General features: G+C 42.4%; 1 protein-coding gene across 47 annotated transcripts in view; it reads right to left on the bottom strand.

Annotated features, from left to right (window-relative positions):
* Positions 1–25,022, bottom strand: part of CELF4 (CUGBP Elav-like family member 4) — a 691,562-nt gene that overhangs the window by 170,878 nt on the left and 495,662 nt on the right. For 12 of the 47 annotated variants that reach the window (XM_065657466.1, XM_065657477.1, XM_065657502.1 and 9 more), the window contains exon 4: positions 17,259–17,270. The exons of the other annotated variants lie outside the window; for them this stretch is intronic. In XM_065657466.1, coding sequence (XP_065513538.1) covers positions 17,259–17,270 — 12 coding nt within the window. The remainder of the gene's footprint in view (positions 1–17,258; positions 17,271–25,022) is intronic. 47 annotated transcript variants of the gene reach the window in all.

Genomic DNA, 25,022 nt, shown 5'->3' with positions numbered 1-25,022 from the left:
CAAGGTCAAGGAAAAGGAAAGGAAGAAAAGAGCTTTGTCGAAAGCAGTGTGTACCTCAGCGGCCAGGGTTATCTTATATAGGCTCATAGTTATGGCACTGGAGGAGTCCTTGTGCACTGAGAAAGCCTGTCCTTTGGATGAGTTGTTCAGCTAGCATCCTTTTTCTTGCTTCTCTAGGCTTTCCTAACAGAGGATTTAAGATCCCACTGCATTTTCCTTGTCCAAATGACTTAGTCCTACCACTATGCCATCATTCCCTAGTTCCACACAGCAGGTTTGACTCTCCAGTGCTATGTGTGGGCAGCTACACGGCACACAGAAACTAGCATTTGTCCCAATCTACACACTGCTCTTCCAGGTTTCAGAGTTTGCAAGAAACACATGGGCATGCCAGTGAAAAGAGCTGCAAACCAAGGGATCCTCTCTTCTCTTAGAGTAGGTGCCTGTGCTTGCTTCTGGTACAAATGTGTTCCCTGAAAACACTGGGACTGGATATGACACGAGGTTGCTTTTCTGTGCCATGAACATGGTTCAGGTTTGAGAAGGTGTTTGTGAGGACGGATGTGAGGAAGGTGTTTGTGACGGACAACTTGGAAAAGGAAACCAAATCTTGAATTTGCTGAGGGTTTAGATCGAAGTCTGATGTAGTTAATAGATACTTTCCCTCATCCTCACTGGTTTTAAAGAAATTTTCAAACTTTTTAGATGAGAATCTCTGAACCTTATTTCACCTGGCACCAAATATCTGAAAATTTGGAGTAAAGGCAAATTGAACCATGCAAGCTCTCTCTATTACCAACAGAAAGATCTAGACTCCTCACTCCAGAGGGTGACTCCTCTCCCAGATATGGAGGTATAACATGAACTTCATGCCAGAAATCTATTCAGGTTATTGGAGGAAATGCACAAAACCGAACATCAGCGTGAGTCTACCAGAAACAGCACCAACAGATTCCAGAATATTCAGGTAAACCTTGAGGAGAGTTGAATAGATGTAATGCAGGAAGTCTGCTAAATTGTAAGTATTACTGTTAAGTGCAGGATGAAATCTAAAAGCAAGGCCTCTCAGGCGGAGATCTCTGTGAATTTCTAACATTTGATATGGCTTGGCTTCCTTACGTCTCCACCACCCTAAGTAATGTTTCCTCTGCTATTCACCACACAACAGCAATGGGAAGAGTAGAGTTCAACTGTTGCTGCCAAGGGTCATTGAAGGGAAATACTGTGCAATTCCACATATTTAACTAAGCAGCTGAGGAAGGATAACACATCTATTTTTACCAATATTTTTAAGAGAGAGTATACCTAATTCCATTAGAGAAATTTAGGATAAAATGCTTAAGTGATTTAAACAGATAAGTATTGGGTGAGTTTTGGTGGGATGTGTGCTCTCTCTTTCTGTTTTTGGTTTGTTCCATTTCTTTCTAGTATAAAATCCACATAACCAAAGGGAGATGGCAAACAACATAAAAATAAAAAAAATCTTATAAACAAACCAAGGGTGCATATATTTAAATCAGAGTTATTTCTGAAAGGCTTGTCCCTGATTTTTAACAATACTGAATCCCCACCTATTTTAAAAGAAATCCCTGGAAACTGATGGGTGGTTGCCACACTCTGAAAATTTGTTGATTTCTTTTGGCCCTTAACACAAGTAGAGAATAGTAGGTACTTCTTTTTGAATATTTTGTCCGTAACGGCACTTATTCATAAGCATCCTTACACTTGTTTTACAGGTCTCTAATGAATCCAGAACAGTTGGGATGTCTGTTCATGTTCAAGCTGAAAGACAGCAAGAAAGAGAGGGGCTGTGAAGGGCAGTCAGTAGTGAAGACAAGTTTTCTGTCTTTGAGCTCCTGAGCTTTTCTTCCTTGAGATGAAGGCAGGGAAGGGGCTATTCCCCGGCATGGGAATGAGCCCAGCGAAATGGAAGAGAACGATTGCTCACAAGCTCTTCTGATGCAGGCAGGCCCATTGGGAGACCTCCTCCTGCACAAAAGATCTGTGCTGGCACTAATGAATTTCTTAGCGATTGATTACGGAATCAAAGCTCATTGTCTGTCCTCAATGGGCCTCAATGTAATTTCTGCATGTGTTAAAGAAGCGACTCATCTTTGTTGATACAGATTAGGATTAAAACACACAAGGGGAGGTGGGTAAAAGGATAGAGCTCAAAGCTTCCACCTGTACCTTCTCATCTTTGGAGCTTAGTTTAATAGAAACAGAAAACATATGCAGGTGGCTGGTTCAGAAATACTTTGCCAGCCTAGCAGCTGCTTAAAGGCTTCCAAATGCTCAAGATGTTTATGAACTGGGATCTATCTCTTGTCAGCCTCCACCCTCCACACTCCTGCACACCTCCTCTAATTACAAAAAAATGAAACAATGAATAGCCAGTGCACTCAGATGAAGCTGGGGGTCTGCATTTGTCCCTCCTCACCTCCTGCTATGCTATCAAATCTGTTGACATGAGAGAGCAGTTTGGGCTGACAGAGTCTGGGGTCTCCTTCTGTGCTGCCCATGTGTACTTTATGGCAACTTTTATGTTTTAGAAGGTGATTTAAAGGGGAAATTGAGGCAGTATGAGTATATAACTCTAGTGCTGGGGCTATAGCCCAAAGTACAAGAACTAGAAAACAACAGAAGATGACAGAGCAGCTCTGCATCACAGGCATTGCACAGGAACTAGACGTACAGTTCATGTAGTGATGCTCTCTTCCTCTCATTCCCCCATATCCAGAGGACACTGCAGTCAATGCTCTGCATGGGCACACAGAGACTCAGCTCGACCTACACCTTTGTTTGTACCAGAGGCGTCTCTTAAGGCTTTAGAGAAGAAGCCATATGACGAGCGGCTAAAGTCACTTGGTTTGTTCAACTTGGAGAAGAGAAGACTAAGAGGAGACCTCATCACAGTCTACAGCTTCCTCACAAGGGGAGAAGGAAGGGTAGGCATTGAACTCTTCTCTTTAGTGACCAGTGACAGAGACCGAGGGTATGGCAGGAAGATGTGCCAGGGAAAGTTCATGTTGGACATTTGGAAAAGATTCTTCACCCAGAGGTTGCTGGAGCACTGTAACAGGCTCCCCAGGGAGGTGTCACAGCCCCAAGCCTGACAGTGTTCAAGAAGAGACTGGACAACACCCTCAGGTACATAGCGTGAACTGTGGGGTTGTCATATGCAGGGGCAGGAGGTGGACTCGGTGATTCTTGTGGGTCCCTTCCAACTCAGGACATTCTATGATTCTTGGTTTTTGAAACAACCTTACTTGCCTGCAGGAGGACTTTGGGAAGCACTGACCCAGGAGTCTTCCTTCTGCGGCCAGACCTGCTGCAGTCCAGACACACTGGGCCTTGTTGTGGGCTCAGTGAATCTTCTCCACAGCCAGGTGAGGGAGCAATTCTTCCCACTATCTCACTGTAACATGAACTATGGGATATTTCTTCTATCTTTTTTTCCCCACCCCCTGCCCTGCCACCTGTGAAATTTCTAAAACTTTTTTCATTTACGAGGAAAATTAAATAAACAAATAAATAAAACCCCAGAACTCAAAGATTTCTTATTAAAGTTCTGAACATATGCTACTTAGGAAAAAAAAAAATCTAAGTGAAATTGGCTGATAAAGTAAGAATCCCACAAAGGGCTGTTCTTCCAATCATCCGGTATTTCTCCTGTAATTTCCTCAGAGATTGTGGAATGATTTTCCAGATGTCTCTGTTCCTTCCAGGTGGTGTGTTCAACATGATTTGGAACAAGGCCAATCTTATGCTTCTTCCTATACAGGGGAGATGATACTGCGCAGGGTACATATATGTACATAATTCCATGTTTTTGGAAACATAAATAGAATATTTCCTTAAGCGTGTATGTAAGTAAAGCACAACTCAGAGGAATAGTGGTTTTCTTGAGAGGCTGATAAAATTGCCCTGTCAGAGAAAGGTACCACCTTTTCTGATCAGTAAGAAGAAAACCAAGGGCAGTTTTTTGCTATAGGAGCATTCGTAAGGGGTCAGGAGGTGGCACAGTTTCCTACTGCTCTTTAATTCAACTCACATAAATCCTCTTTATCCTCAAAGCTACTTTGGTTCCCTCCCAAGTGCTACACCTCCTTGCTTGCCTGTTGAATGTAGGCTGGCAGCAGAAATATGCAACCACAGAGCTAGGGCTGTAGGGAGTGGGGCTTATTCTGGGGCAAGCAGCCTCTGGCAAATGAAAATAGCAACAGTAAGTTTGTGTCAGTATATTGGATCAGGCCAAAAACCATTGCATGTTCTGCTTACATTCAATATCTTCGCACATCTGATGACAAACTAGATGCTTCCTCAATGGAGAAGTCTGCTCTGCTTTTCACTCAGTCCACTTTTCACCCAGCAAGTTTAACAGTTTCTCTGTAAATGAGAACCATCTTTATTTTTGGTACCGCCTCACAGCTCTGCTCTGCATTATCAGGGAGATTAAGCCAATCAGTACTATCAATGGCCTTACGGTACTGTAAATGCCATGGGTACATTTAAATACTTGTGATTTTTAAATGACGAGGAGGATCCTCACTGGCAGGACAGACAGAGCTGGACTTTGGCTGTGGGAGAGACACCTGAGCAGTGCCCTTGAGCAGGGATTTCATTCTGCCTCCTCCCAGGACTAATGCCAGCAGGAGCAATAACGACCTGTTGGTTTTTAAAATGAAAGAAGGGAAGGTGGGAAGGCATTTATATTGGATCCATATTAGCTCCTGTGATATATTTAAATACCTGCAGCATGCCAGCATCGCAAGCTAAGTGTAAGTCATGGACCTTGAGTCTACATTGCTTCAGCTCTACAGTTTGCCATTGCAATTCCCTCTGCTCACAATCTATGTACATGTTTTTGCTATATTCACTCATGTTTTTTCAATCGAAGCCCATCTTTTAATGGGCAAGTTTTTCCAGAAAGGTACCCGAATGTGACTGTTATTGAAGAGACATTTCCCTTCCTTCAGAAAATAAGTATGTTTTTCGGAAAAAGACTCCTTAATCTCATGCTGTCAAAAAGACCTTGATTTAATTGAAAATTGGTCACCAATGGAAAGCATAATACTCATCTTCTATCTGTAATGCCCAACTAAGCTATGTATCCAGAAATGTTCTATAAGGCAGTGAGTTTGCTACCCTGTGTGAATATTGGTAACTTTCAAAGAAAATCAGGAAAATTAGGAATGACGTGAATTCTAGAAATGTCAAAACTCTTTCCTTTTTCTGAATTGGAGTCAAAGTTGCAATGTTTTTGTTAAACTGCTCCTCTAAGAACAGAACTGAGGAACAAGAAAGAACTCTTTCTCAGGCTCACTGAGAACTTCCATCTCCATAACTATGTGAATACCAGAATGCTGTGCTGTGATTTTAACTGTTTAAATATTTTACCTTTTTTATGGTAACCCTTTCTTCCCTGCAACTTTTCTTGCATTTCACACATTCCTAGTATGTTTCTAGAGAAATAGCCTGTGCTTTCTTCAACAACCGAGGCCAATTCAAACATAAATAGACATATATATAAACGTTGAATCAAGAAACTAGCGTTTCCAACTATGTGAGGAATCCATCTTTTCCAAGTGAGGATGTTTAAAAGTTAGATGTCCAAGCTGGTTATCCTAGGGTTTCTTTATTGTAATTTTGGACATATAAGCACTTCCTGAGGCAATTCATCTGGCTTTTCTTACACACTTGTCTTTGGTTGCAAGGAAATGATCTCTGGAGTCGCCTGTTCTTCTGTATTGATTATAAGGAAAGCCTGGCATGACTAACCTAGCTTAGACATTAGGCTTTTAGGAAACCTAAATCAGGGAAGATGAGCCCTGCCCCAAGTGGATGGGCAGAAAATGCCCCCAAGCCCTGTTATTGGCACACCTATGATCATCCCTGTGTCAGACACCCTGGTATCTGCTGACTCCTGGACATTGTTGATGGGCAAATGTGACCATGTCTTTATATCTAATAGCAGTGGGGAGAAAACCATAGGATGTCACCTGCAGTGCATAACTTGCTTAGAAGCACTGCTGAAGGGCCATAAACTTTGGAGACTGATTTCTACCAAGTCATCAAAGAAAGCATTGGAAACAGACTATATTTGTCTCTTAAAACCTCTTTTTCATTTGCACCTCAGGTTTATTTCCCCAGAGTTTGCAACAGCCGGGTTCTAATTTTGGATACGTGACTATCTTTTACTGAGACGGTCACCAAGAACATGAGATTGACAATAAGTTTTTGGATGTGGGAATCAGCAACAAATTACTTTTTGAAAGTAATTTGAGCAACTCTGAGTAGATGATAGATTCAGGCCACAAACACTTTCACCTGAATCAAGACAACCTCCAAAACAAATACACCAGCCTGGAAGAAAAGAGCCTTCTTCTGCTGGAGGGATCACTGGGTCACTGAGCATAGCAGTACTCATTATAGATAGAAAAACATAAGAGGAAGGATAACAAGGGAAATCTTACATGCCTTAGGGAGAAGAAGGGTGTAGAGGGAAGTTCTGAGGACACTTGAGTTATTCTAGCCTGTTGAGATCTTAAATGAAAACTAAACGGGAGTCCAGAAAGATGAGGGAGGAGAGCAAAAAACGCAGTGAGTTTGGGACCTCTGATCTCAGCTCAGTCCACAGTGAGTCTGAAAGACTTCAGGCTGGAGATCTCCAGCTGAGACCCTGGCACGGATGGTCCCTCTTGCTGTCAGTGGAGAAAGGACAAAAAGAACAATGGCTGGTATTTCCACCCCTGCATTTACTCCTCAAACAAAACCCAAAAAACCCAACAAAACAACACTTCTGCCCCAAGACGACAATAAAATATGCTATTTCCCTCCTCCTTCTGCAGAAAGCGGGGAGTGACCTTGTGTAAACAGACCCCTGAAGGAAAAGATCTCATGCTTTGAGACTTACAGGGCTATTTTCTTTCCCAAAAGAACCCTGTGCTGACCTGACCCTGCTCCCAGCAAGACGGCTGGTAACAATCCCTCCTGAGCGGAGCGAGGACAGGCTGGCCAGCACACAAGCATTTTTGGAAAGCGCTGCTGATCTTATGCACAGCTGCCCAGCAGGAGAGGGCTGTCTCAGCAGGACCTCTGTGGCTACATCTACATTACTCTGAAAGGGCACCATCTGGAGCAGCAGGACACATGGCGTACCCCACCTCCCGCGGACTGCCTGCCTGCGGAGGGTTTGTTTGGACCTGCCTGGTATCGCACTAACCCTCCAGGTATCCCTGGGCATGGGAGGTCTCATGCAGTGCGAGCGGAGTCTGCTTGACACACCTTAGGCCATTCTTGCAGGCTCATTATCTGCACAGAGGGTGATTTCCTGGTCTTGAGCTCTCAGGGCTACTCTTAACAGCCAGTGTAGATGTCTAACATCAAGCGTTATTCAATTCCACCTGTTCAGAAGCAGTTCTTTCCCTCTTTTGGACAAGAAAACATTTTACATCTATGCCCACCTGGGTCATTCCTCCCTCCTTCCGTCCATCTGACTACACAAAACCACATACAACATCAGAGAAGGAAAAGCTGATTTACCCTAACAGATCAGAGTGTGGGTACATTGCATAAAATATGCTGTTTGCAATAGAGGGAGCCATCCGGTCAATTTGATAGCTCTGCTGCTGGGGGATTAAAATACCTCCTTCATCTCAGTAGAGAGCCCGTGTAAGGAAAGAACCTGAATTAAAATCTACCTTTTGCTTCGGTGCCTTCAAAACACTGCTGCCTCTCATGGGCAAAGCCAGACATAATCCTGGATTCAGTGTTCCCTCTCAGTACTGTTCAGTTTGTTATCTCGCCTTGTTTGTTTGTTCCACTTACTTGGTGTGTAGCCCTGACACGAGGATAATAAAAATCTCTGGAGGAGGGAAGCATCCTCCCTGCTGTAATGAGTAGAACTCTGCATGCACCCTGGTGCTCCCAGGCAGTCATCAGTCTCATCTGGCTAATGGGTTCATGGTGGTCTCCAAACCACAGCATCTGAACACCTCCCCATCTTCAGCTAGCCAGCTGGCTCACACTGACCTCTGCCTTTTAAATAGCTCATGTTAGGTAAGGTAAATAAATCTCATCCTTATTGACTGGATCAAGGTAACTCAGGTAGTCTGGGATAGAATTGAACACAGAATTTACACCAGAGTCCAATGTCCTCCCCAGCCTCAGGTTCATGCTTTTAATGTGAAATAAAAATACATCAAGGGCTACCAAATAGAAAGACACCACCTTTGGCTCAGAGATCTTTTGAACTACAAATCATGGGAGGCAGGATGACTATTTTAGGTAAGAATCACTGCCTGCTTGCCCTGATTTTATTTTTTTTTCTACACATATACTCTTGGCCATAATCAAAGACAGGCTACCGGGCAAGGCAGATGTTTGGACTGCCCCAGCCTTGACATTCTTGTCTTACTTCCTGTCTCAGACTTTGGATTAGTCACTTAGGGACAACTTTTCAGTGGCAACGTTGTACCCAACTTCCTTGACCAAGGTCACGTTAGAAATCTGCAAAAGGTCTGAGAATTATTTCCAAATTACTCAAGTGAAATTTCTACACATTGGACTATTCACCTCCTGATTCATGGCAGCTACAACTAATTTCAACTGCAGACTATCAGACTTTTTCAGGAGCTGTCTCTGATCAGTTGATAGTGTTTTAAAGTTAAAAAAAAAGAAAAAAAAAAGAAGTGGGGAACACATCAAATAAATTCAAACAATAAATAAGCCAGCTGAAATTGAGGTCTGCTCATGGATATTCAGTAAGCTGCAAAAGAATCAAAATCTGTTGGATAAATTATTAATTGCAAATTATTTGTTCATCTTGACAACCATAAAATTATACAACCCATTAAAAAAGAAAAAAAGTCCAGTCACAGTATTTGACTCCAGCCCTGTGCTGCAGAGAAAACCCCACTAGGTTGGTATTTGGGATGAATGACACACCTGTGCCCCCACTGATGGGATCTCGGGGTGTCCAGCACTTCCTAATTCAGCCTGGGAGATGAAGTATCATAGAGGTAGCAACTCATTGCCTTTGGAAGAAATGGGTTTGTTTACTTTTAGGGGACCTGAGGGTATTCCTTGACATTCCTCTCCTTACCCCAGCAGAAAACACAGGATGTGGAGACGACCACTCTCATGTATCTCAAACAGTTTAAATCACTGAAATCCACTTCAGCTTTGTGCCAATGGGCTTTGTTTAAAGTAGGTTGTGTTGCAACAACTCCTGCTTGGCCATGTCTGTGGTCCTTTATGCCACCCTAATTCAGGCACTAAAGAAAGACTGTTGTGCATCACTGTCACCTCACAGTGGTCCTGTTTTACAGGTGGATCTTTGGGTTTATTCCAGCAGACAAAATGGAGAGCAGGAGCATGCCGTTTGACTTCCTCCTGTCTCTATTCTCTCTCAGATGCACACCTGGGACCTTTTCCCTGAACAACACGATAAATCTGCCTCTACGCAAGGGAGTGGCATTGAGCTATGCTGATATCTCATGGCTGGGGACACTCTTTGTGCTCACTTTGCATTGCCAAGTGTAGAGAGGTTGGACTCAGGTTGATAAGCACAGAGGCTATGTCAGCCGCCACTTTGCTGTGATTCATCCTACTTCTTACAGCCCAAATCACCAAAAATACCCTTTATTTTCGAAACAACGAATACGGAAGAGCTCTTATCAACATATAGCAAAGTCTACCAGAGGAGCACACACCTCAGTGCAGTGTGTCCCATACCAGGCTTCTATATTCCACTCATGGGTTGAAGCAAATGGTGATGCCTTTTATTACTTTTACACACATAAACACATACACATGTTCACATGCACATATGTATATTTGTGTGTGTGTGTGTACATAGACCAGTACAACCTGATTAATAGTAGAAAAAAGTTGCAGACCTCAGAGAATAAAAATCCCTGTTATAAAAGCAAAGAGAAAATAGGTGCTTCAACTCTGTTCTTCCAGCATCTTACACACTACCTTAATCACCGTGGCATTTATTTCTCTCTCTCATTTTTTCTTGTTTTTAAGGTTTGATCTGGGGCCAGGTTTTCTAATGAGTTTAGTGAAAGGATCAAAGGATGAGAATCACCATCTGCTTAAAGAAAACAATAGTATTTCCAATTGCATGATGGTATCTGGCAGGGAAGGCAGATTGTTGGGCTCCTTAGCTACATCATAGAAGAGACATGGGAAGAGCAACAGAGAAGGAAACCTCATCAATCAGATGCCAGCAAAATTTCAAGTCTTCCCAAATCCCTGGCATTTTTTTTATTTTGGTGGTAACAAAGAGGGAAAACAGAAAAGAAAAGAAAGCAGAGAGGAGAGGAGGGGAGAGGAGAGGAGAGGAGAGGAGAGGAGAGGAGAGGAGAGGAGAGGAGAGGAAAGGAAAGAAGAGAAAAGAAAAGAAGAGAAAAGAAGAGAAAAGAAGAGAAAAGAAGAGAAAAGAAGAGAAAAGAAGCGAAAAGAAAAGAAAGAAAACAAAAGAAAAGAAAAGAAAAGAGAAATAAGAAAAGAAAAGAGAAATAAGAAAAGAAAAGAAGGAGCAGTGTCATGTAGAGAAGCCCCAGTGGTGTGGGGGGACAGGCAGGCAGCACTCAGACAGACAGAGCTTCTTGTAATGAACTTTTGCACGTCCAAGGCAGCTCCTCTCCTGCCCCATTTGTTCCATCTCTTGACAGATCCCATTAAGCTGAACAGTGAGCTAACTGTTTTTCAGAGGCCTGTGGGCTGTTGCAAGGGATTGGATGCTTACACAGCTGTGCTTTCCTGTGTTCCCTTCTTAGGGGGGTGGGAGGGGAGGGAGGAGCTGTTGAAAAAATTTAGTTTTTGTAAGGACTTAGCAGGTGGAAATTTAAAGGAGGGAGAAAAATTTCACATTTGCAGCTTTAGACCCTGGCAATGGTTTTAGACTTCCAGAAGCCACAAAGCATGCTCCCCAAATAGTGACGCCACTTTAACATGTCTGAGAACCAAAAGGACTAAGAAGCTACTGACCACTTCTGTAAAACTTGGCAGGTAAATGTGTATTCGGTAAACCACTAGTCCTAAGTTTGGAAGAGGAGTTTCAAAGAAATTTAGACTACTGAAGAGATCACTGTTCCCCTGTCATGGATTACTGGACAATCATGGGGCTTAAGTGTTAACTTCAGGGTTGATATACAGGGGAAATTGGTGTGACCATATAACTACACGTCCATAAAACCAAACACCTGGAAATCTCAGACGAATGTCCAGCAGCCTCCAATTCTATTTCCACACAGGAATAAAGGCGATTTCAAAGGGAAAATGTGGATGTATGGTAATCCTGCCTAAAGAGGGATGATGATGTTTCTGCTTTCTCCTTTTTGGCTGCTTTTGAAAAGACCATCAGACATTTATGCTCCTTGTTAGGAGCTTCACTCTCTTTGGAAATTCAGACCTGAGTGGTCTGTGTGTGAGGTGGCATCTGAGCCCATTCTCCATAAGACACAGTGAAACACAAGAGGTTGTGTCCCCAGCCCTAGGCGCTGGAGATGTTACCTTTGCAACCATCTCACTTTGAGAGGACAACACTCCACTCTAGCTGAAGGTTTGTGTTTTTTTAATGTTGTTGTCAGCCTCTTCCTCCTAGACAAGTTACAAGTACAGAAAGGTAAATGATCTAAGCAGTGCTGGAGAAAACAGGGAGACACCAAATTCACAGCCCTAGAGAACAAGATAAGCGAAGAGACACTCACTTAGGCCTTTAGCACAGCATCCTCTTCGCGATCAGCTACTTGGCATTCCAACAGGGTGAGCTAATCCTTTGCCTTTGATGAATCTTTAATCTTGGCACTTGTGGCTGAAGCTGGCACTAACTAGCAGATCCTGGCGATCAAAGTCATGCACTTAAATATTTCATTTATAAATAAAAAATAATAAAATAAAAAATAAAGACTTGGATTCATAATAGCAATAAGGCAACTCCAGGGGGGTTGTTATTGCCAATTAATCACACTCTTGGGACTGAAGAGGAGCTCCTCTGCTCCTTGTAACTCTAATTGCCCTATGGGTGCAATTATCCATACCCCCCTCTTCCCATCCTTGTCCAGCTAGACTTTATGGCTTAATTCCAGAGTAAGATTTCTAGATTTTAACCTCTATTGCTCTAAGCCACCTTCTCTGTGATCCAGGCTGGGGATGGATAATGATAAGACTAATTCTTGTCCTCTTGTGCATGTTCACTCTGGCCAACTGCAAAGCAGGTGTATTCACACCCGCATCCACATGCACAGATCCAGGCTGCCAGTGAGGAAACTAAGGGGAAACTCCATGCTGCAGAAGACAATCCGTGAGTACCATCTCTTTGGATAGTCTCTACAGCTCATGTCCACAAAAGCACATAATTCTCACCTTCTACTCAGGACCTCAAACTTCCCTCTGAAGCTGCAGCCTCTGCTCAGATATCAGGGACTGGACCTGAGCCATGAAATTTTGAGCATGGAAAGAAGCTTCCTCATAGCTGTTTGTGCTACTTTGAATGTTTGGCAAATACTAGAACTAAATCTCTTAAAAACATATATCCTTTTCTTCCTTATCTATTATTGAAACATTTCCCAATTCAAAGCTTGGACCTAATCCACAAAATATCTAAACCTACAGATAAATGGAGGCACATGTGACAGGAAGAGATACTTGGGGAAACGGAAGAAAACAGGGCAAGGAGAACACATCTAATGACCTTTTGACTCTATTTATGTGTTCTGCAGAAAGGTGTTTCACCATCTGACTGGGTCCCATTAAAAATGGGATCGATTTTAAGTGTGCTGCCTGACAATTTTGTTTGATGGCTGCTGGTTGTTACACTGGCAGAAGCAGTGAATGACTATTCTTTGTTCATCTTCACTGAGCCACTCAGTTTTACATACGTCTGTCATATGCCAGTTTTATCATGAGAGACCAGAGGTATCAGTTAGCTTCTCAAAGAGAAAATTATGAGTTGATTTAATCACTTTCTGTTGAACAGAAGTGTGAGAATACAGGGCTTATTATTTTAGCAGATGGGGCTATAGAAAGAACTGAATCCTAGAAGAAGAAGCCTGACATGCAAAGAGGAAATAACATGCCTTTTTTTAAGAATAATTAACTATCAGAAGTCTTTACCAAGGACTATAGAAGATACCCTGTCTTTACTTACTTTAAAATGGATCAGAAGTTTTTCTGAAATATATATTTTACTTTGACAATAGCTCTTGGACTTGAAATGAGAAATAATTTAGAGAAGTCTGAAGACCTGTTTTACGTAGCAGGCTAACTTAGATTGTCACACCAGTCTCTTCTGGGTTGAAAATGCATGAATTATTGAGGTCTGATACTAAGTCTCCATAGCAAAGCTTGCTTCCTCTGAAAGGCTCAAGCCTTTAAAGGTTCACTTGCAGCTACTTGTAATGTTCATCATCTGCTGTAGTGGAAGCCCAAAGCTTTGAATTCAGGTCTTCAAGTAAAAAATAAAAAATAAAAAAAATCAAGGACTGGATTCAGACTGTACGTGTTTTGTGGCTGATCTGAAGTTGGTCACCCTATTACGCCTAACCATGTGAATTGAAGGCTGAAAAAAAGCTGGCACACTGCAAGTTCAGAGCTTCTATTTCCTTAAAGAAACCTGGTCTGTAACAATAAAGTTTTCCTCATATTTTTATTCTCTAATATATCCTCAGCTGTTACAAAGGAACAGAACTCCCTTAACTTCAGTCGAGCTGTAGCAATTTACCACGTCTGAGAATAAGTCTCATTTCACCTCTCCATTCACTGATGGCATCACCTCTTGAGAGAAGGAGAAGGCAAATTTCATTCCTATCACTGATTCATTCCTTGCTTTCACTGGTAAGGCAACTAACAATTATTGCTGATCACACACATATACACACAGAGCTTTGCAGAAAATTGTTGCAGTTCTCCTGCAAAAAAAATGCTCTAGCTTTCATAAAAATCAGAGATCAAACTGTTCCTATGCCTTGTCCTTTCCTCCAGCATTTAAGGCCTGGAAAACTTGCTGTTTGTGTTGTAATCTTACCCAGCTACAGGATATGTGACTGTGTTGCTTATTCCTCCCCTGTGTAATGTAGACCTCCATGCCTCACATGAACCAGAGCCTTGTATGAGTTATATGGCTATTATGTTATAAGTAGGACTGATGTATTACCAAATGCTGCCATAGATCCTATTAATGGCACTCAGGCTCCATTTTTTTCTCCCTGTAGTAAATTCTGCACTTTTTTTGAAATGGACAGCTTCACAAAGATGCAAAGATCCAGCACCTGGGAGGAGCTTAGGCAAAGTTTGGGGCTTGCAGGATTAGGCAGCAGCAGAGCACCTCACTTCTCTGCGGCAGCAGGATTCACGTTGACATGACCAGCCCCTGCTGATGAACTGGTGTCTTGTCCAGCCTTGAGCAGTATCTCTGCCAAGAGGTTGCCCCATTCCCACATACTTCATTCCATTGCCTGAATTGCTTTTACTATAGTAATGTTTTCCCTCGTTCTGGATTTAGAGTTACCTCAACCCCTCGCTACCATTCATACTTTCCTGCCCACTGACAGATTAATGGTTATCTGCCCTTTTTCTAGCACTCTTCTCACTCTTCTGCTCAGCAGTGAGATGTAGACTGATATTCACATACAGGTTTTTTTTGTTGTTGCTTTTTTGTTGTTGTTTTGGTTTGCTGTTTTGTTTTTGTTTTTGTGTTTTTTTTTTTTTCTTTTAATACAGGGTAATCTCCATAAGAGATGAACCTGGAGCCATTTTTCCTGCTCAAATGACACTAATATTTCCTAGATATGCGTATTTCTGGGCTGCAGCCCCACTCTGCACTTAGTTCTTTTTAAGAGCAAAAGCCATAAAGGCCAGGATACTCATATGTAGGGACTTCTACCTGGGTATGACTTAGGGTCCACTCTCATTTAGGTAATCAGGATTCAAGGACAATACGAATCCTTTCCTTCCATGACAATCTCATCCTCTTGGAAATGTCTTTGGATTTTTCTTGAATTTACAGCTAGGCACTGGAGAATAAGTTGCAGGGGATTTCGCAGATATGAAACGTAGTTGGATGGGCTTTTCCTCCTTCCCCATATTTTGAAATGGGGACAAAGGCTTAACACTGTGGCTTTCTCTATATCTATCAGCTAAACCAAGTCAAGGCATGGACCCAGGCACTGTGTCATGGCCATGCAGATTTTTATGGGCCAGACATCCTTTCCAGGAAGAAATTTAGATTCGCTTACCCTCTGCTGGGTGGAAGAGATTTTAGGTAGGTGGAAAAAAGCTGTACTGTGTCACTTGTTCCTTGGGCCAGAAAATAGGCCTTGGCTGGTTTAATTTACTAGTGTAGATATATGGTTTAAGATTGCATCATGTGGTAATGATAACAGGACAGCAAGACATGAAAGTTTAAAGATAACAGTATCTTCCTCAGTCCTGCTAACAGCTCACTGTGACTCTTCTGTATCTTACAGTTCATTTTCTTAGTTCTTTGCCCTGTCTTCCCCCCTTCCCAAAACCCAGTCAACATGCACTATCTAATTTCTTGCTGGATGCCTGGAAATGAGTTTGAAAAGAGCGAGGTTCTCTGCTTAGAGGAACTGTGGGACTTAGATATATTCAGCACTGCCTCTGCTCCAACCTAATACAGCACAGCGAGTGAACAAGCGGTTGTAAAAGCATGATGCAATCCCTGCCTGTCACATCTGATTTAGCAAACAAAGTCAGATGGTCTTACAAAAAAAGAAAAATAAGCATAATAGTGCTTCTGTGTTGGAACTGAAACATTAACAATCAGAGGACAGTATTGAAGCAGTGCAGCCAGCGCATTCATCTTGGGCACATCAAATCAAATGGAAATCCATGGCCGATAGATACAAGAAGCCTAAATACCTTGATGTCAGTGAGATAGACTCAGCCTGATTACAGGGAAGCTGGTGAGGTATGGACAGAACTGGGATCATAAATCCAGTGTATAAAGGGTGACAAACATAGCGCTGACCAAGCCTGGGATTCAGGACTGGCTTAGCTGAGTGAGGCGCAAAGGATTAGGACATGCAGATCTTCTTGAACATACACTGAATTTACTAGTAAATGAATCATAGAATCATAGATTCATAGAATGGGGCTCTGAGCAACCTGATCTAGTTGAAGATGTCCCTGCTCATTGCAAGGAGGCTGGACTAGGTGACCTTTGAAGGACCATTTCAATCCAAACTATGCTATGATTCTATGATTACTGCTAATGAAATTAACTATAATAACATATGGGGAGGGTTCGCTAAAGGAAGAGGAAGAAGAAGGAAATGAAACTGAAAAGTATTTCTCTTTATACATCTCAAAGTGACGCACCCTGGTGGTTGGGATAAAGAAACACTCCAAGTCCATTATGAGTGTTAAAAATATGTGGCCTGAAATCAGAGATGTGCAAAGGAGCAATGGTCTGTTGATTTGTATCCTCTTGACCCATATCAGGCAAAAATCTCACCAAAAATCTTAAACTCATCTGTTTGCCAGCATGATGTTGGGAAGTTTCTGTCACTTTAGAGCCTGATTTATAAGATTTTGGTAGTGGAGTGTCCTTCTTAGGAGCATATTTGCTAAGTTTAGGCTCAGCTTTGACCCTAGAGTCATAGAATGTCCTGGGCTGGAAGGGACTCAAAAGGATCATCGAGAGACATTGATTGTCGAGTGACAACCCCACAGTTCACACCATGTATCTGAGGAGGTTGTCCAGTTTCTTCTTGAACACTGTCAGGCTTGGGGCTGTGACACATCCCTGGGGAGCCTGTTCGAGTGCTCCACCAACCTCTGGCTGAAGAACCTTTTCTGAATGTCCAACCTAAACCTCCCCGGCACATCTTCCTGCCATAAAGGACCCTGAGTCCTTCTGAATCTGGATGTGGTTTAATTCCTAGCTGGTGTCTATTTTACTTATGTTTTACCCTGAACACAATAACCTCTTTTTAATAAAGCGAGAAAAAGACAGATTTAACAGGGGAATTGATACTTCTGTGTTTGTCCTATGGAGTCCAGAAGGTAAAAGGTGTATGGTGGAGTAGAGAGAGGGTGGAAAAAAAGTGGGAAATCACAGCCAATGTGTTAAACTAGCCTATTTCTTCAACATTCACAGATTTATCTTTTGCTCTCTTTTTTCTTTATTACTAGTGACATTAAGATGAAAGCGGTGTCCTTTCTGAGTTGCACTCCTATGGCTCCTGCTTGCCGAGCATCTCTGAATGTCCCACTGATACGACTGCACGAAGCTTCACAGCACCCTTGTGAGAGGAGTCAATATCATTACAGATGATTGTATGTTACGATACATTTTCTAAAGCTCCATCTACGTTACAATTAATCTCCAGTTCCAATCCAGTATTTGGCCTTCCAAGGTAAACATTTACTTTCCATCGCACGTAGTAACGATTTTCTGTCCCTAGTCCCAAATTTCCACTGGTGTAAATCTATACAGAGCCTACTCCAACTCATTTTACACCAGCCCATCATCTCAGACTCTCTGATATTTGTTGTCTGGTGGTGTTGCGGGTCATTAAGATAGATGCTTGTGGCTACCTCGGGACGGGCGGATGTCAGTGTGGGAAAGATGTGTTTCCTTATATATGGTTTGCTGCACTCTGTGGGATCTTTCAAGGTGGGAAAGACTATCTGAATGCAAAGTGGAATTGAGTGCACAGACTATCACAACTGTTGGGCTAGAAGGCACCTAGAAAGAGCTCATTTTTCTCATGCGAAGACAGGGTCACAGTGTTCTGGACAAAAGTTTGTCTATCCTGCTTTTGCAGGTCTGTAGTCATGGAGAGGCTGTGCTGCGCGTGAACAAAGGATTTCAGGTTTTCATTGACTTTCCCATTACACAGTGTGTCATTTGCAGTAGTAAATTTTATCTTATAAATTTTATAATTTTTATTGAAATTTTATAAAACTAGCACCTGCAGTCCTGTAATGAAGTGAATATTATAGGCTTATTTTTACAGTTTAAAAGCATCATAATCACTGGACTTCCTTCTCCCCCTATTCCTCAGCTCTTGGAGGAATTAAAATATGACAAATAAAGAATAAACGTGATATAGACTCAAAGCATGCCATACTTATCTGTTAAAAAATACCTCAAGAATTTAAGCAGCTTTTATGCTTCTGTAAAGCTTGACTCCTGCTTTTAAATGTTTGAGATTTCAGAATATTACAGTGGGAACCTGCAAAGAAGAGCATGAGCCAATTTACCTGCGTGATGCACATGGTAACTGAGTGTTACTCTGCCCAAATAGGAAGTGGACAAGCTGCACGAAGCATCAGATGATGACAGGAGAATGTAGCTGTCACTTGGTTAAGCAGGCACAGACTGGGGAGGTGACACAAATATTCTCCTCCAGCTTCTGGCTAAGTCTGTGATTCACCCATCTTGGATCACATCTTCACTTTCTGGAGGAACATCCATAGCTCATATCAAGATGGTGGGGAGCACTTCAATTGTGTCTGAGGGGAGAATTGGGCTCTTAATTGCCTAGCATGGCTGCATGAGAAAGTTGTATCCTAATAATAATGCAGTAAATGAAAAAGATGGCTATTTGAATATGACATCCTTTGTCAGCTTTATTTCACTTAATAATGTGACGTGGCTTGGGGAGGGAAAAAAATTATTAACCTTGCCATTTTTAAGCCTGAATTGCTGTGAGTTTTTCTGCTGAAATTAGTGGCCTTAGCGTTCTTTGATATTTAACAAATTCCTAGTTTTATCTCCATGGAAGCCTGTTTCAGAAGGGATAAGAGCTAAATGTCTGTGTGTGTGTGTGTGTGTGGTAGGGGGAGAACATAGAGCAAGCCACCATTTGGGTGTAAAGTAGCCTGGCGTTGATTAACGTTGTTAAAAGAAAGTGGGAGGGGAAGTATACTGAAAACGAGTGAAAGAACGGTATTGTAATCTGCTTTATTGCATTCCCGAGATGCTTGACTTAGCCTCATTGTCATAGCAAGATGATGTGTACCCTACGAGTGTATAAAAATATATGAACTCCTGGGACAATATAGTTCAATCTGCTCTGCTATTACCCATCATGCTCATCTGAGCACACTACAGCTATTAGATCTGTTTGTGAAACAGCTGAGCCCATGGATGGTTCTCCTGCAAACGGAGCCTGAATGTACAGTTGAGACAGGGTCTGAATGTACAATATATGGAAGTAGAAACAATGGATATGAATGTACAATGGGGACAACTGCACAATAAGAGGTGCAAGAGGAATGAATCTGCTCCAACTGTGGATGTATAATGGTAAAACAGACAGACTGGCATCTATAATTCATGGTATTTTCTTCCCCCTTCCCCTTGTCAGATAGCTCTCAATCAGTTTGAGTTGTGGAAGCTATCCTTCACTACTGAAAGTTGCTAAAAAGCTGCCATGTTTAACCCCAGAGGTAGCTGCATTTAAAACACGAGAACTGAGCTATGTGTGTACAGAAAGCCGTGTTCCATGCTTTTTCCTTTTCAAAAGGGACCAAAGTAGGGCTGCTTCTGGGTGAAGAACAGCAACAGCAAAGCAGCTCACTGCAACGTGCATACAAAGGCAAAACAGAACAGCATCCAAGAAAAAAAGTTCCCTATTAAAATGATATTAAGGGTAAAGAATATATAACAGAAACTTAATATTAATGTTCTCAAAGGGGTTCCTTCATAATCCTAATAGTAATTCATTTTTAAGGCACAACTAGTATACCATACTCACCACTAACAGTTCTAACACTGCTGCTTGGTTATCAGTAGCACCATGAAGTAACTAAGTCACGTTCTTCTAATCCACACTATGACAGTTTTTACAGATACATGTTTTTTTTCTAATGATGGCATTGCTGAAGAGATTGAAAAATACTGAAGTGTCACACATCTGCATCTTTCTAATGCTGTCTGTAAGAAAATTTCCTTCATTCTTACTGCTTCAGTTTGGAAGAATTCTAAAATGATTCAAATGGTTTTCTTGTCTATTCCTGGGATACTACGCTCCACCAGGGGCCGAAAAGAAAAATGAAAAAAAAAAAAAAGGGCAAATAAAAAAAGATTGTCTTGTTATTTCCTTCTCTGGGTAATTGCATTTTCCATACCTCCCCCCTTCAGAGGCATTTACAGTGCATTCTGCCTTCCAATGCTTCTATTGATTTGCAGCTCTGCAGGGTGAAAGCCAGACCCTGGCAAAGCCAAAGGGAGTTTTGACTTCATTCTTTAAGATCAAATCCACTGGTGTGCTGGATCAATGCAAAGAGTCAGGGCGCTGGCCTGTTAAACTGGATTTGTAACTGCTGCTCAGAGCTACAACCTTGCAAGCAGCCAAACTGTACTGCTGAATTTAGCTTTTACTTTTCAACCGCCTTTTTAGTGGCTGGATAATGTGGTTTAGTGGCCGATGAAGGTCTGGGGCATCCCCTTCCACTCATACAGTTGGTTTATGCAATGAGTTGCCCACTTGGGCAAGTAGAGACCTGATTCAGAGCCACCCAAAGGGCTGTAGGACAAATATCCTGCTGTGGATAGAGGCGAAAAGCTGCTATAGCACTGCCCAGTGGTGTGAGGTGCAAGGCCATACAAAGTTTCTCAAACACAGATGCCCAATCTGGCATCCTATGCTGGACTTCGTATTGTATAAGGTATATTTGGCCCAAAAAAAGTGATATAACTCCCAGTACAGCCAGCAGAACTCCAGCGAGAAAATTCATGATCTCAGAGATCACATCAAGTGTAAGAGCTGAATAAGCTGTTGACCTTGACCTGTCTGTTGGCTACACCATCAGATCAATCAGATACAATTGTTAATAGCACAGTCTAATTACTTCTTAATTTCTTCAAGAATACACCAAGCATAAGAATTCAATTAACTGCAACTATACAGAAAGTTTGAAGTCTGAGCTATTCTCTTATTGACATCATTGGGATGAAGAGAATGTGTGCACAGATGTTGCATTTCTTAAAGAATTCAATTTTTAATTAATTTTAACTTATAAGCTAATGAATAGGTTTCTCTTGTATTGAAAATCTTGAAAATTACTTCCATCCTCCAAAAATAACAATTCTCAGTTTGAGGAGGATAAACTGGCTGTTTGCTTGCAAAACAAAGAAACAGGACCCCAGCCTTCACAGCAAAGCAGATTTTTTTAAAGTACCAAGTAAAGAACATATTCCTGATTTTATAAGAGTTCCTTATGATGGATGCCTTCATCCCAAATTAAAAACATAAGGCTGTCAGAAGCTTCTAGGAAGTGTATGGAATTGTGATATTAGGCAACGATTTGCCAGAGTTCCCTTTTTTCCTCTTAGTCTTGCTCCATTTCCAAATGGCTTCCTGATGCAGCTCAGTGTGTATGATCTCTAAAACACTCTGAGAACTGCTGAAATGCATGACACTATATTAAGATACCAGGGAAGGGATCTCATCCAGTGTGTGCAACAGAGTACATACTGTACCTCCTGCAGTAACTGCTGCAGTGAGGGTCGAAGGTGTATAGTTAGCTCCCTATAAGCCCTGGGACACTAAAAACCAGCTGTGTCCTCCCCTTTTTACAGTTTCATACTTGGACAGCTATTTGGGGATAGTTCTGATTTTGTTAGAACTGCAGTAATAGCAGTGTAACACAGAGGTACTGACTCAAAACCCTTCCATACTCTTGCCCCAGCAGGAAGTTGCACTACTTGAGCATGCTGGGAAGTGCAGGCAAAACAACTTTAACGCAAAGAGAAGGATCTGAGGTGACAGGACACATCACCACAGATCATAAATAAAAAACTCCAAAAGACGAGTCTACATAGCTCTAAACTCCCCAAGTTGGGTGTGAGCTGTACAATTGCAGCAGCATAGGTGGCAGTGGCAAGTTGCAAAAAGTCCCACTGAACTGCTGAAGAGGTCACCAGCCCTTAGTCTGTCCTGAGCTCAGTGTTGCTGCAGATCTCAGCTGCCAGTGGCACCTGTGTGAGGTTGTGGAGGGATAGCTCAGGTGTGTCCACACAGGCTGCACTCCTGCCTTGCAGGCAATGTCTCAGCTTACGTCCGGTCTGTGATGCTTTGAGCATGGCTTCATGGCATGACCCTAAGGCTGGAGATGCCCTGGGCCCTGTGAACAGACACTCTCCCCATTTCCAGCTTGCCAATAGAGGCAAGAGGAAGAGGTGCCAGGTACCTGACCTTACTGTAATTCTGTAAGACCCTCAGGAACTCTGTAAATCATATCCGTCTGCTCTTGAGACACACACAGCTAGACCAAAGTACTGCTAAGCTGACCATATATGGGTGGCAGCCCTGCTTTGAAGGAGAGGCTGGAACACAAACCTCTGGAGGTCCCTTCTCGCCAACATCCCAGTGATTTCACTACGGTATTTTAACTGATATCTCCTTGTCCTGCAAAATGGTGGATAGATCTACTCCAGCTTGCCTCCATGAGCTGGCCATTCTGATGCACTGACATCCTCCAGAGAGGAGCCGGGTGCTGCACTTGAGCATCATGCTGACACACCAAAGCACATCTCGGTTCCTCAGCAGTGTTCAGCGCCTGGCACAACTGAGTTTCATATCTGAAGGTACGTAAATCCATATTTATCTACTTTCTCCTGTTTTGTTAGAGTTCGAGCATAATCCCTTCAGCCATTTTTTACTTTAGGGAGGAGTGAGAAAAGGACACTTCTGCTATTTGGAAAACTGTGAATCGTGTTTGCTGTTAAGCTTTGCTACAGAAAGAGAAAGCCAGCTGACCTTTGAACCCTGACACAGAGGCAATTCTCACTGAAGACGGGTTGGTATCTTCAGTAGATTGCAGAAAAAGGAGGAGGGTGGGACAGAGGCAAGCATTTCAAGATGTGGTAATGAAAATGCTCACAGGAAATGTGTTAGATCAGTAAATACATTCTAATATCCTTGGCACTTATTTAACATCCCTTTTACACATCTAGTACGGATTAAAGGAGCCTTGATATAAATGTGAATTGGGCTCATAGAGAGAGAAACAGACACAAGGAAATGCACACAAACTCACAGAGATGCTCTAAACTGGGATGCATTAGTGTAACTCCTAATCTATGTAAGGTAAAGATTTGGCCATACAGTATATTCCCGCACAGAGATGCAGACGCATGCAGATGCATGCGCTTTTCCTTACAAATAGTAAGCTTTCACTGGGTCCCACTTCCCATTAAAGAGGACTTACATCCTATGAAAATTCATAAACTCTGCAGGCGTTTCCACGGCGATTTGACGGAGTAATCTCCCGTCATCTCAGCTTCTTGGTGACAATGACAAGAGGAAGATGGATTTATCAAATACACAGTGACATGTTTATGACCCTGTTTTGCATAAGCAGGAGCCTGAGCCAAAGGCTGTGCAGCTTGAGATAGCAAGAGGGTTTTTATAAATATTGTGACAAGCAGAAGTGATATTTGGAAGAACATGAAAAAAAAAATCTTTCAGTTTTTTTTGAGACAAGACCACATTGTGGTGGGGTGGGGAAAGAAAGCCTTTTTCCCCACTTCTTAGTTCAATTTCCCCAAGAGTAGGAGGGCTTAGCTCTCCCTATCACCTTGAAAAGTTTTTCTGTTAACCCTTCTCCTTCCTCCGTGCAGAACACAATTTTTATAAACATGTTGTTAGGAAGGGGGCAGGGGAAATGTTCTCCATCTTTCAGTGATGCAAAAATAACATGGAAAATCTATAGCAACACAGTTGGCACCAGTAACTCCATTTATAACACACATGCAAACATGCCAGGTCCAGCTCCAGATGCACTGCTACCTTCACCAGAATGGCTTTTAAATGAGAAGAACCACCAAAGGGCCCACACACCATGTAAAGGGGTTTTACCCTATTCTTGCATACAAAAGCTTTATAGTATGGTTATTACTATAGTTCCTAAATAGTGGTCTGGATATCTCACAGGGTACTGCACAGGATACTCTCTCAGGTTTTTTGTGTTTACAGAAAGTTTTTGTCTCTTTGAGGCAGGACTAGACCTACAGTGGTGTGAAAAGGCTTTAGTGCGCAGCCTAAGCAGAGTCTTGCAGAGATTCCAGGTCTTTATCACCAAACTCGGCTGTTCAGTGTCCCAGGCTGGGCACAGAGAGACGGGCATATTCTCCCCTGCTCAAACTTAGGGCCAGATGAACTTTTTTCCTGCATGTCCCCTTAGCAGCCCTGCCTGCATCAGAAATAGAGCTGTCAAGAGATGTAGAGACAGCTCCAGCCCGAGGTCCCTCTACCAGAGGCCCTGGAGATGCTCTGGCCTCCGAACGTCTGTGTTGCGCTGAGGATTGCACAGCTGTGCCCTGCCTCGGGGGATGCATGGCAAAGGCAGGAACGGGGAGCAGGGATGAGTGACGTTGCAGAGACGAGGACTGAGCCCCACAGTTTTACATTGACAAGTCCCACGGCAGGGGATAATCCTGAACACTGCCAGATACTCTTCTGGAGGCTGGCAGCACAATAACAAAAGGTTTGCACTGTCTTTCAACTTCTCATAAAACCAGAGGGCTGGCTGAGAATGCAGCAAATGAATCACAGAGAGCTAAAGAAGGAAAACATGAGTAAAAAATGTGCTTGGATGTGTTTTCCTTCTCTGGATTCCATTGTTCTTGTGATAATTTACACACTAAATTAAAGGATGAGGTAAGAGAGCAACTGTGTAGAAGGAAGGGTTCTGTGCACCCAGAGAGCTCATGTGTTAGAAAGATTCAACCAGGACCTGCAATGCTCAATGCGAAATAAAATCTTTATTTTAAGTTTGTTTTCCTCCCCCCTTGCACTTCTTTTTTCTTTCTCTGAATAAATATATTAATTAAATGACCCTTCTTTAGAATTACACAGAAAAGAGAGTTCAAGAACCTTTATTGAACCGACCTGTAAAACTAGAGCAAAATCAGCTTCTCTGTTGTTCTCTCTAAATGATTTTTCCATTGCATTTCACATGTTATCAGGGACTTGTTTGGGCTTGAAGCTCTGAAGCTTTTTCTGTAGGTCAGTTCAATAAGGCACTCA

The sequence above is a fragment of the Caloenas nicobarica genome, chromosome Z (assembly GCF_036013445.1).
Source record: "Caloenas nicobarica isolate bCalNic1 chromosome Z, bCalNic1.hap1, whole genome shotgun sequence".
NCBI lineage: Eukaryota > Metazoa > Chordata > Aves > Columbiformes > Columbidae > Caloenas > Caloenas nicobarica.
The sequence above is the reverse complement of the archived record's forward strand: the minus strand, read 5'-3'. Positions and strand labels throughout refer to the sequence as shown.